Source organism: Balaenoptera ricei, chromosome 9, assembly GCF_028023285.1.
Source record: "Balaenoptera ricei isolate mBalRic1 chromosome 9, mBalRic1.hap2, whole genome shotgun sequence".
NCBI classification, from domain to species: domain Eukaryota; kingdom Metazoa; phylum Chordata; class Mammalia; order Artiodactyla; family Balaenopteridae; genus Balaenoptera; species Balaenoptera ricei.
The window spans coordinates 107,399,972-107,412,985 of NC_082647.1; the positions used below are offsets into that span (position 1 = coordinate 107,399,972).

General features: G+C 46.3%; 1 protein-coding gene across 2 annotated transcripts in view; it reads right to left on the minus strand.

The window, feature by feature from the left end:
- TNS3 (tensin 3) overlaps window positions 1-13,014 on the minus strand; it is a 237,493-nt gene that overhangs the window by 185,456 nt on the left and 39,023 nt on the right. The window contains exons 1-2 of one of the 2 annotated variants that reach the window (XM_059934295.1): window positions 11,933-12,093; window positions 2,756-2,867 (exon numbers count right to left, since the gene is read on the minus strand). In XM_059934295.1, the coding sequence (XP_059790278.1) occupies window positions 2,756-2,867; window positions 11,933-12,010 (190 nt within the window). In that variant the 5' untranslated portion in view covers window positions 12,011-12,093. Of the gene's footprint in view, window positions 1-2,755; window positions 2,868-11,932; window positions 12,094-13,014 lie in introns of those variants that run through there. The other variant, XM_059934302.1, reaches the window with a different exon arrangement.

Consider the following 13,014-nt stretch of genomic DNA (forward strand, 5'->3'; position numbering starts at 1 on the left):
GGAACGTGGCCTTGAGATAACACAAGGAGAGGCCAGGTGTGCACAAGGAGTGTGGCACGTCTGCTGGGGCATACGCACCGGGAAGGGGAGCGTGAGAGAGGAGCCGCCCCGGGACCCGCGCCCAAGCCCTGATCTGTTTCTACTGCCCCCAAACTATGCAGACCATCCCAGCCAAGTGCTGGGGCGACACACGGGCGCGGGCGCCTTGGGGTCACATTGCGTGTGCCCTGGCTTCCCTGCACAGGAGACAGTGGTAGAGTGTCCCTGAGGGGAGATGAGACGTGGGGATGAACCCCCCTGAGGGAGAGGGCACCTACGGGACCGTTGCCAGTGAATGATTTTCTTCAAGGAAGAGAAAACTAGGTGGGTCAAAAAAGTGATCTCCATGGGGCTAGATTGTGAGATAAAACGTAACCACACAGCGATTCTTGGAGCAGAGAAGCGTGGGCCACACAGGTCACGAGACGGCACTGCACAAGGCCCGACTGTCACCGCCCTGCCGCCCTCCCGCCCTTCCGTGTTGGGCACTCACAGGGTCCTCGGGGCCAAGACGGCCCCAGGCAGCGCAGCACCCAGTGGGATCCTGAGATCTGGCTGCCCTCCCGCAACAGAATTCCAGACGGTGCACAAGCAGGTGCACGCACAACCACGTGCCATGCACACCATTCCGACAGGCCCCTTGGTCCTCCCGGACGTCTCACACACTACACACTGAAAATGCCATAAAACAGACCGTGAAGAACCAAAGGATAATCTGGGACCCCTCCTGGCCCCTACGGGCCTGGGAAGCTGCAGGACAGGGAGGGAGGCGCAAGCCCGGACACGCACTCTCACGCCAAGCCCTGGACGGTGCTGGGGGCCGTTGAGTATCCTCGGGAGGAAGCCGGGAGCCGGGCCCTGGCCTGATAGGAGAGCCAGGCTGCTGGGCACCGCTGTCTCCAAGCTGGTCACATCTCACTGCTTCTATTTACTTTGAAAAGAATAACTGTTTCCTGTAGGTGGTTAGAGCAGAGGCGCTGAGATCTTAAAAAGGACATTTGGGATAGCTCCTTAGTCAGCTCAGGCCTCAGCTGTACAGAGACGAGAAGGAAACTGGCTCTCCATCGAGACAATCCGTCACAACCAGGCCGTGTTAAACGTATGTGGGAAACAGAGCCCTTGCGCCTATGGAGCTAAACCACCTTGGCTTGTGCTCATGACCTGCACGTGTGGACAGCAGCCAGCCAAGGACCCCGGGTGTCACCCACGTGGGAATCGCCCACGGCACATTCAGTTGGGGGCACTGAGGAAAAAGAATCATCACAGCAACTGCAAAGCTAAGTACCAGAACGTGGGCTAAGCACCTCACACCTGTCTCATTCGGACCTCGCACCAGCCGTCCAGAGGAGGATGGTCACGACCCACGTCATGGGCTCAGAGCGGGAGACTTTGCCCCTGACAGACCCAGAGCGCCAGCCTGTGCTCCTGGCCCAGCCGTGTCTCTGTCACACCCTCCTCTACGTTTCCATGTGTGTGCATATGCGCCTGTGGGCACGTGTGTGTGTTTGCACATGCACACGTGTGTGTTCGTGTACGCACACACCTATGCATGCCTGCTGATCTGGGGAGAGGGCCCGTGCTGAGGAGGCCTGGCGCTGGATCCACGTCCCATGTGCACCTCCACAGGTGACCCCTCAGCCCCCGGGGCCCGGCGCACCCTTTCTACGTGGAGAGGAACCACCAGGCCCCGTGAGACAGGCTGCATCCAGGGACAAGGTGAGAGTGCCATGCGCTCTGAGAAGCAGGTGTGTCAACTTTGACATCGAGACCCGTGGGGGGCCGGGGAGGGAGGGGACTTCTGGCATCCCCACGAGGCCGCAGCGGGGGAAGGACAGGTGGGGGTTGGTGACGTGCTGATGGCACCAGGGCACCGCCAGCACTGACCGTGGAGGGGCCCTTCAGAGGAGGGGGCCACAGCTGCCTCCTGCCCGCTCTTGGGTCCCAACGAAGTGTGACCATTGTGCATCTTTCCTCGAGGCTGCCCAACCCCAAAGCAGCCATCAGGGACCGTGTGCCAGGGTGTCCACAGGGAGGAAGGGGAGCCTAGAGCAGCCCTGAAAATGTCCTATGGAGGAAATCCTAAACCCACCGGTGATAAGAAGCCCCGGAGCAGCCCAAAGCCTTCTGCCAGGTCCCCCGACCTGCCTCCGCTCTGTGATACAGAACCACGATTCTAGGGTTCAAGGGAGACAAGAGACGTCCTCCTCACATGTCCGTTAGACAGGTTTACTAACGTGAAAGCACAAAAAATAGCAAGTTGAATTGATTACCTGGGGTTTAAGCACCAAATAGTGAAGCTGGAGGCTGTTTACCGACAGGAGCAATGCCTGACAACACGCCGGAAGGGCAGTAACGCAATGACCCTCACTCAAAAGAGCAGAAAGTTTTCATCTGTAAACTCTGGTAAGAGATCAGAAAGTAGAATAACCCAAGCTACCGACACTACAGGACAGACGGAAGATACGTCATGAGCCACTCATTGCTGCCCCCTCTCCCATATGACTAGCTTTGCTCTTGCTGGAAAAATTTCTCAGGAGTACATATCTGTGTAAATATGGTCAGTCCCGGTCCAGTGAGGGTAGGGGGAAACTCAGGCTGAGATGGGAAGTTCCGTGATTTAACTTTTGGAAACTCCTGAAAGAAGGTTTCATTTTGGTTTTTTGTTTGTTTGCTTGCTTCGGTTTAATCAGCATGGGAACGATAAACGCGTACTCACCTCGGCATGAAATCCCTTGACCTTCGATAAGCTGTTTGCAAACCCCACAGACTCTGGCTTTTTTAAAGGCCTTGTTCTTAAAACTGTGCAGACTCGAAGTTAATTCTTCTGGCTGCAAAAGTAGAGAGAGAAAGTGTCAGCTCTTCCATTCACAGCCCGTTTGCCTCTTCCTTTTCCCTTTCAGGAGATAATAAATCCAGCCGAGTTGGTGAAGGGCTGAAACAGGAACTTGACCAGGCAAACAGAGAAGAACAAGACAGCACCCTGCCAAGGCTGGGATCCCAGGGGCCTGGGATACCCCGTCAGCACGCCCGGTGCCAGAGCCCTGGTGGTGGCCCACACGCTCCCAGTTCATAATCCCCTGGGTGAAGGGCTTATGTGACTGCGTATTAGCTTCCAAACTCCAGGCTTACAGCCACTGCTTCTGTGACAAAGGAATCCACACGCGTTCCCAGAATCTTAACGCTTTTTCCTCTGGAAGAAACGATCAGCAAACAGCTCAATTATAGCAGAGGTCACTAACCAGCTGGCCTTCCTGGCCACTTAGCCTCTGAACTGATGTACTGAGGAGAAGCTGTCACCAGACCAGGCTGACAAGATAGCAGTTCCTCCTTAAACCTGGTACAGAATTGAACCCATTACACACACCGGCACTGGGAGGAGATGAAACACGTATCCACCAAATCCGTGTTTGTAGTGTCAAGGCTCATAGCTGTAGCTGAGGATCTTATAAAAATCCAATTTGCCTTCGAAACCAAACACCAATCATATTCCCATTTGCTGATGTGTGACAGCGTATTCTAACGTAACCTATATCCACATGGACTGACAGAGGCCATGACTCACACCAGAATAGCTAAAATTCATTGAGAAGATGAAATGTTACCGAGAATGGGAGACAAATGGTACAACTACTTTGCAAAACGGCTTGACAATTTCTTATACATATTTTTAAATCTACACCAATCTTATGACTCAGCAATTCCACTCTTACAGACACCGAGATACATATGTCCACAAAGACACGTGCAATAACGATCACAGCCACCTTATTTAAAACTGCCCCAAACAGGAAGTAACCCAAATGCCCATCACAAGGAGCCTGGATAAACAAACCATGGTATATTCATAAAATGGAATAGCATTTGGGTATACACAAGAGCAAGCTACTAATACAGGTAACATCATGGATGAACATCAAAAGCATTATTATGCTAAATGAAAGAAGTCAGACACGAGCACACAGGGAATGATTCTCTTTATAGGGTGTTCATGAACAGGCAAATTAACCTATCTAGTTCCTCAGAGGCAGGAAAAAAATGAGGTGAGCTCTACGAATGCCCCAAATTCCTACATGGAGAAAGCTTCCAGGATGCAGAGAGGGGAGGGGGAACCAGTGTACTACGTGGATTGAAGGAAAGGAGTTAAGAGTTCAGGCTGAATAAGCAAGAGTTCACTAGCCAGAGCACCAGAGAAGAGAGAGCTGCAAAGAACTCTTAAGATCTGCGGAAGGGCCCTCTGAAGCATTCAGCACAGTACTGACGAGCGTGTGTGTGTGTGTGTGTGTGCGTGTGCACGCGCGTGTGTGTTTGCACACACGTGTTTGAGGAAGCCACCCCCAAGGCTGGGGAAAGAACCACCAGAAAGGATTTGAGGAAACAGTGCTCACAAAGAGCTGGGAATAGTCCTTCTTCCCACAGTCCGACTGGACAGCCTCAAGATTCAGCGGATATTGCACAGAAAACAGAAGGATCTTGCCTCAAAAGTGGGGAAAGATTAACTGTAGACTGGGCACTGCTCCTGTTCTCTCCAAGTAATTTAATTGCATTCCAGAGCAAAGCTCAAGAATATCTGTAGGAATAAAAAAATATCCGGCAGCCAATAAGGTAAAATTCACCATGTCTGGTATCCAATCAAAAATTATCAGGGGGCTTCCCTGGTGGCGCAGTGGTTAAGAATCCGCCTGCCAACGCAGGGGACGCGGGTTCGAGCCCTGGTCCGGGAAGATCCCACATGCCGCGGAGCAACTGGGCCCGTGAGCCGCAACTACTGAGCCCGCGTGCCACAACTAGAAGCCACCGCAGCGAGAAGCCCGCAGACCACACAGCAACGGAGGCCCAATGCAACCAAAAATAAATAAATTTTAAAAAAAAATTATCAGGCATGCAAAGCAACAGGAAAACATAACCCATAATGAGAATAATCAATCAATTGAAAGTGACCCTGAACTGACAAGAATAAGCAGACAAGATATTAAGAGAGGTATTATAACTATATTCCATTTGTTCAAAAAGGTAGGTAGGGAAAGATCCAAATCAAACATTTATAGAAGAAAATGTAAATATCTAAAATGAAAAATACACCGGATGGGATTATTGGCAGATTAGACACTGCAGTAGAACAGATTAGTGAATTTGAAGACAACACCATACAAACTTACCAAAATAAAGTATGGAAAGAAAAGACAACCTAAGTAAATAAATAAATAGACAAACAAAAGGACAATAAGTGAACTGTGGGACTTTAAGCAGCCTTCAAGCCTCTGAAGGAAGACGGGCGGGTGGAGGGATATTTGAAGAAATAATGGCTGAAACTTTTCCAAAACATGAGGAAAACTATAAACCCATAGATGCAAGAAACTCAAAAAATCTCAAGCACAAGAAATGTGACAGAAACTACATCAGAGGCACATGATAACCAAATTGCTCAAACCCAGTCATAAAGAGACAATCTTAAATGAATCTATATACAAAACAGAAACAGACTCACAGACATAGAAAACAAACTTATGGTTACCAAAAGGGAATGGGGAAAAGGGAGGGATAAATTAGGAGTAGGGATTAAGAGATACAAACTATTATACATAAAATAGATAAGCAACAAGGATTTACTGTATAGCACAGGAAACTATATTCAATATCTTGTAATAACCTATAATGGAAAATAATCTGGAAAAAAATATATATATATAAATGAATCACTTTGCTGTACACCTGAAACTAGCACAACATTGTAAATCAACTATACTTCAATTAAAAAAAAAACCTTAAAAGCAGCCAGGGGCAGTGGAGGGGGAAGACACATTACACTCAGGGAAGCAATCATTAGCATAACAGCAGATTTCTCATTCAAAAAAAAAAAAGCAAGTGAAAACACACTGTGGCAATAAAAGTACTGAGAAAATCTAGAATTCTGTACCCAATCTAGAATTCTGTACCTACCCAGCAAAAATATATTTCAAAAATGAAAGTGAATTAAAAACTTCCTAGGATATACAAAAGCTGAAAGCTGAAATAATTCATCACCAGCTGACACGTACTACAAGACATGTTAAAGATAGTCTGGGCGAAAGGAAAATGGTATCAGATGGAAATACAGCTTTACACAAAAGAATGAAGACCACTAGAAATGGTAATTACATGGACAAATATGTAAGATTTTTCACTTATTACTTATAACTCACTAAAAGATAATTAACTGTTTAAACAAAAACTAATAATGATGTGATGTGAGGTTTAACATAAGTAGAAGTAAAATTTATGATAAAATAGCACAAAACTCAGGAAAGGAGAAATAGTAGTATACTACTGTAAGGCTCTCATAATATACGTGAAGTAACAACACTATCACTTGAAGGTAGACTGTGACAAGCTAAAGAAGTATAATATAAACCTTAAAGCAACTACTAAAATAATGAGTTATAGGTAATAATACAACAAAGAAGATAAAACAATGTTATTTTAAAAGTTCAATTAATCTTAAAATGATAAAAGAAAAATAAAGAGAAAAAGCAGTAATAAAGAACAGGTGAGAGAAATGGAAAACAAGTAGCAAGATGATAGATTTAAACCTCACCATATTAGTAATCACATTAATGTAAATAGTTTAAATCTCTTAATTAACAGGCAGGGATTGTCAGATTATTTTTTTTCAAAAAAGACAAAGAATAGACAAAATATACAATGATAATGTTAATCAAAGGAAAGCTGAAATGACTATATTAATAACAAAATAGATTCTAGATTAAAGAACATTCCCAATGATATAGAAAGGCACTGCATAAGGATGAAAGGGTAGTAAAAGCAACAAGAGAATATAACAAACCTGAACAGTTATGTATCTAATAACAAAACTTTCAAAACATATGAAACAAGAACTGATAGAATTGCAAACAAAAATAGGCAAACATACACAGTCTGAAATTTCATTACCCCTTGTTATAGACTGAACTGTGTCCCCACAAAATTCATATATTGAAGCCCTAACCTCCAATGTGATCATATTTGAAGATGGGGCCTTTAAAGAGGTAATCAACATTAAATGAGGCCATAAGGGTAGGGAACTAACCCAATAGGGCTGGTGTCCTTATATGAAGAAGAAGAGACACTAGGGAAGCTTTGCACACAGAGGAAAATTCATGTGAGGACACAGTGAGAAGGTGACCATCTACAAACTAAGGAAAGAGGCCTTAGGAAAAACCAAACCTGTCAATACCTTGATCTGGGACTTCCAGCCTCCAGAACTGTAAGAAGATAAATTTCTGTTGTTTAAGCCACCCAGCCTGTGTTATTTTATTATGGCAGCCCTAGCAAACAAATATACTCTTTCTCAATAATTAATAATTATTTTTATCAATAATAATAATTGATAATTATTGCAGAAAATAAGCAAGGATACATAAGCTTTGAACAATATTATCAAAAACTTGACCTAATTGACATTTATAGAACATTTGACCTAACAGCAGCAGAATACACATTCTTTTCAAATGCATATGGAATATTTAGCAAGGAAGACCATATTCTGGGACATAAAACAAATCTAAATAAATTTAAAAGTATTCAAGTCATACTTGAATATGTTCTCTGACCACAATGGGATTAAATTAGGAATCAGAAACAGAAAGATCCCAGTAAAATTCCCCAAGTATTTGGAAACTAAATAACACACTTCTAAATAGTGCATAAGTTAATACATCATAGCAAACTGGGTTTCTCCCAAGAATGCAAGTTTGGTTGGCTTTACATTCAAATATCAATCAATTAACTAAAACAAAACAAAACACAACAACAACAACAAAAAAAAAAACCTCTTATAAAATCTAACATCCATTTCCTGGTAAAAAAGTCAAATAGGAATAACAAGGGACTTCCTCAACTTCATAAAATTGTCTATGTGAAACCTACAGCAAACATCATACTTAATGATGAAAGACTAAATGCCTTCCCTTTAAGATCTGAAACAAGGCAAGGTTTTCTGCAATCAATATTTCTATTCAACCTTGTCCTAGAAGTTCTAATCAGTGCAATCAGGCAAGAAAAGTAAATAAGAGGTATCCAGTTTGGGAAGGAGAAAGTAAAAACTGTCTTTAATCACTGATGACATCATTGTTTATGGAGAAAAAGCTGATGAAATCTATGAAAAAGCTCCAGAACTAACAAGTGAGTTTAGCAAAGATGAAGGATACAAGATCAATGAATGTACAAGCTGATTGTATTTCTACATACCAGCAATAAACATCCAGAAATTGAAATTCAAACAATATTACCATTTATATTAGTATCAAAAATATGAAATACTAAGGGATAAATCTAACAAAATTGCAAAAGATCTATAAACTAAAAACTACAAAACACTGTGGAAAGAAATTAAAGAAGATATAAATAGATGGAGAGATATACCATGTTCATGGGTCAGAAGACTCAATGTAATTAAGACACAATTCTTCCCACAGAATCTATAGATTCAACAAAATCTCAATCAAAATCCCAGAAGGTTTTTTTTTTTATAATTGGCAAACTGATTCTAAAATTCATACTTAAATGCAAAGCACTTAAAACTCCCAAAACAACTTTGAAGACTGCACATATTTAAGTGTACAACGTGATGTTTTCTATTATATTTTGAAAATGTGTCTTTAGTATAAAAACATTAAACTAAAGAGTTTCAAAGAAAGTATGTTCTTGGGATTCTACATAACTAATAAATATGAGGTACTGAATGAACACCTTGAATCCTAATTTTCAACAAAGCAAATGCTCCTCTGAGACTGATAAAAGGAAAAGCAAATACGCAGCACACAGACCACAACTCCGTGTTCCTTGACCAATGGCTGACAAGGAGAACCCCATGTGCAACTACCAATGGACTGGAATTGGCAGAGAACTCTTTCCGACATGCCATTCCAACTTTAAAGTATGCTTTGCCCATCCCCAAACTTTCCCCTGCTATTCAAGTTATCTAGAATGCTGGTAACTTATAGTTTTCTATTGTGACCATTTCTAGTCCCACCCTCCCCCAAGTCCTTCCTGACCACTTCAAGTTCCTCAGCAATCCTACATCAGTCTCATCACTCAATCATATATCCCCTGGTGTTGATCTTGTCAAGCCTGTCAAATGAGGCAAAGTGTCCTGCACCAAGCAGAAGTCTTCTCACCGGTTCTGCCACCTGCAGTACAAGCTCTATGACCCGGGGCAAGTCATACCTCTCTTCAAGGGAAAGGATACCCGCCCCCTCCTACCTATTAACCAAGCTACTGTAAATAGTCAAATGCTATGGCAGGTACCAGTTATGAACACTGGCAGTCTATGGGAATCACTTGGGCAGAGTTTTTAAAACAGCTGTGCCTAAGCTCCACCCCAGACCAATTAAAACAGATGATCTGGAGGTGGGACCAGACTGCAAATTTTTTCAGATCTCCTCCAGTGATTCTGCTTTGCAGCTGGGACTGAGAGCCTCCACTACATAATGGACCGTACTATAAGAAGCTATTCCTCATACATGTAAGGCACTATTATTACGTGCTTGTTCACATGTTTGTTTCTGGTTTTTTCAAGAGACTGTATACTTTTTGATAGCAGGGCTCTTGTACTCCATGCCTATAAAAGAGGGACGAAGGTGCTGCTACCATGAAGTTCATGACATTGGCAGGGCCCTTCTGTGCTGTAACCACTGTTCAACAAACGGGGCACTAGGATGCAAGATCAAGACCACACAGCCAACAGATAAGGGATATGGGCTCAGACCCAGTCTCCACCCCAGTCTCATGCTCAGACAGGAGTAGGCATTCAAGGAGCTGACAAACACAGCCCTCTATCGTAACCCCGCCAGTTGGCACATACTTCCCCCCTCCCTCATATTTCAGTTATCTGTTTACACGCCTTCTCTCCTGTGTAATTTCCTAGAGGCAGGACACCAGGCGCTTATCCATTTGTCTTCCGAGGCCCCCCACAGTGCCTGGCAGACAGTGAACCATGGACCCTCAATTAATATTTGTTGACTGAATGAACTGGCCGTATTCTGTGGGCCAGCGGGGTATACTGTGACCTTTTATTCCTTGCAAATACCTTTATTATAACCAGGGAGAAAGAGGCACTGTGTTCCTGTGATTTTCTTGCGGGCTGGGCGACAGCTAGAAGCCTGGAGGAAGGAAACAGCAGAGGTGCTGTAGAGAGGCTGAAGCCATTTCAATGGCTGGATGGCGGAGGAATTCATTTCAGATAGTGTAATAACATCTGCTCACGCTTCATCTGTACATAACATCTCCATTGTGAAGTGAGCCTAGACAGGATTAGACTGCCTTTGTTTTCACCTGATACTGTGCTTTCATTTCTCCCAAAGAGGCGGGGCCAATGAGTGCAGGGGGGAGGGGGGGAGACGGGGAGGGGGAGGGGGAGGGGAGGGGGGGAGACGGGGACGGGGGTTGGGGGGAGGCCAAAATGCTGAAGCATTTAGCAGGCTCAGTTCAGGAATCTAAATTGCATTTAATTGTTAGGAGCAGGCAGTTGGAAGGGTAGAGAGCAAGGCTGCGGGTTCCACAAGGACTCCCTGAGGGGTTCAGGGTAATTAGTGCTGGTCTTGGTTGTGAGGTCTCTTTTTAGAAAGAAAAATCTCTGCAAAATTGAGCGAGTAAGTGCTCCACAGCAGTGCAGAAGGGTAACATTCTGCTCTGCTCTGCGAAAATGCAAAACCTCACAGACCTCTCTGCTAGGTTCTCTGGGCTAATGCTCCGGAAGCAACAGTTACCCGCACAAAGGCTAAATCAGCACAATCCAAGCTATATTTTCCTTTCAGGAAAGAGGATTTAGGTGTGGGTTTTCATACCTGGAAACTTTCAGTAGCATTCTACTAGGGGGGGGCATATACTGAGCAAAAACACCAAGCAACTTGACTCTGAAGTTAAACGCCACAAAAGTTTCCTGCATAGGCAGAGTGGACCCCAAACCTCTGGGGTGGTCCTGCCCAGAGATGTTTCCACCCACCAGCAGCCACGGGACCCAGGGTACAGGGACACCCTCTGCATACCACACACTGTCCCTAAGCTTCCCAGCAATAGTGTTTGTTCAACTAAAAATAGAATGCAGCACGACTCAAAGTGATGTGAAGTAGCTGACATTTTGACAAATTCTCACTCCTCAGAACCTTACATAAATTTCCGGGAAGACGAATGCAATAAATGCCTAATTATTAGACTCAGAGAAAGGACTGCTGAACCTAGTACGGAGACGCCTCCCGGCATCTGCTCTGTTTAATTCAAACGCCGTGGAGGACCGTCCCAGGACCAAGAATCGTTACATGGCTCTGGTTAACTTACACTTCTGCAACAATGCTAGTGCACCCTCACATTCCCATAGAGCTAAAGCACCCTCTTCCTTTGCAAGAAACACAGGCTACGAAGCGAGTTCGCGAAACTGCCAATGTCCTACTTCCATTCCAGGAAAGGAGTCCAAGGAAGTGTGTTCAAGAGGGAGTTGGATTAGAAAATTAAGCCAGAACTGTCCCCCACTCCATGTGGGCTCACCAGGGCGCCGCCGGCCTCCCACCAGGCAAAGCCCTGCTCTCCCTCTCTCTTCCTTTCCTGCGCAAGTAACACGCGCATACACGGGCACACGCGCGCACAAACAAGGACACACGCGCACTCGCGGACACATGAGCACGCGCAGAGACAAGGGCACAGGCGGCAACGAACGTGCACGCGCAAACAAGAGTGCACGGGCACCCGTACACACTTGCACATCGGCACTCAGACTGGGGTACGCGGGCACACACAAGCAGACGCGCACACCAACCCAAAAGTGCCCCCACCCCGTCCCAGCGCCCGGCGCGCCCGCGTCCCCGCTCCCAGCACCCCGACCCTTGCTCCAGCGCCCCTCCCCCGTCTCGGGGCTCCCACTCACCTGGCGCCGGTGCCGGCGCACCCGCGCCCCGCGCGCGCACCCTCCAGGCGGCCCGGGTGTCAGGGCGCGCAGCCGCATGGCCGCCCTGGCCCCCGCGGAGAGCCGGGCCGGGCGAGGAAGGCCGAGGCAGGCGCGGACCCCTCTCCGGCGGCGGTGCCAGGCAGGTATGCCTCCTGAGCCCCTGCGTCTGGGAGTCAGGAAAAGCTCGACCCCCGGAGCCCCGGAAAGAAGCGGCCGCCAACTCCAAGTCCACTCTGCCGTCAGAAGTCAGATGCCGGGAACAAAAGCCAGAAGAGTGAGCGCACGGTCCCCCGGCGCCCCTCCATCTGACACGAATTAGCCCTCCCTCCCCCACCCCAGACCGCAGCTCCAGACAGAAGGCAAAAGGCTTCTCAGCCAAACCCAGGAAAAGTGGAGAAGAAACGCCTCCTAGGGCAGGGCTGGGGGGCAAACCTTCCATTGCCCTCCGTCGCCCTCCGCCCTCCCACTGGATTACCCCCGCCTCTGGCTGGAGTACAGCTTGACTAGGATTTCAGACCTCTCCAAGAATGCAGACCCAGGGGCTTAAAATCAAAACCCGCAGGCTCTGTGGCTTCGGGGATTTTAAATCTTGTATACTGTCCAGTAAACCTGCATCTGTAATGGTCAGTATCATTGGTAATCTACACTGCTAGCAAACAGTGGCTTTGGAGTGGAAAGAAGGAAAACTCTAATGCAGAAAGGCCTTCGTTCCAATTTGCTTCTTCAGCTAAGAAAAACAAGCAGAAGTAGCCTTGCCAAAGAGGGATGAGAACCAGGTAGAGGTTCCAGCAAGCTCTAAGCAAATGATTATGGGGCCTTCCACACCTGGGGTCTGGGATCCACCACACCCCTCCCTCTCCTTACCATCCAGAGTGCCATCCAGCTCCCAGCAAATCACAACCCGTTTTCCTCTCTGGGTCTGTGATTTTAGAAGGAAATTAAAAACCTGTTGTTAATTTTTTTTAAGGAGATGAAGGTGACTGGGATGGTGGAGACCAGGTGTCACATGAAGAGGAAGTCAGACACCTGGAAAGTGGAAGGGTCACTTAGCCTGTAGGACA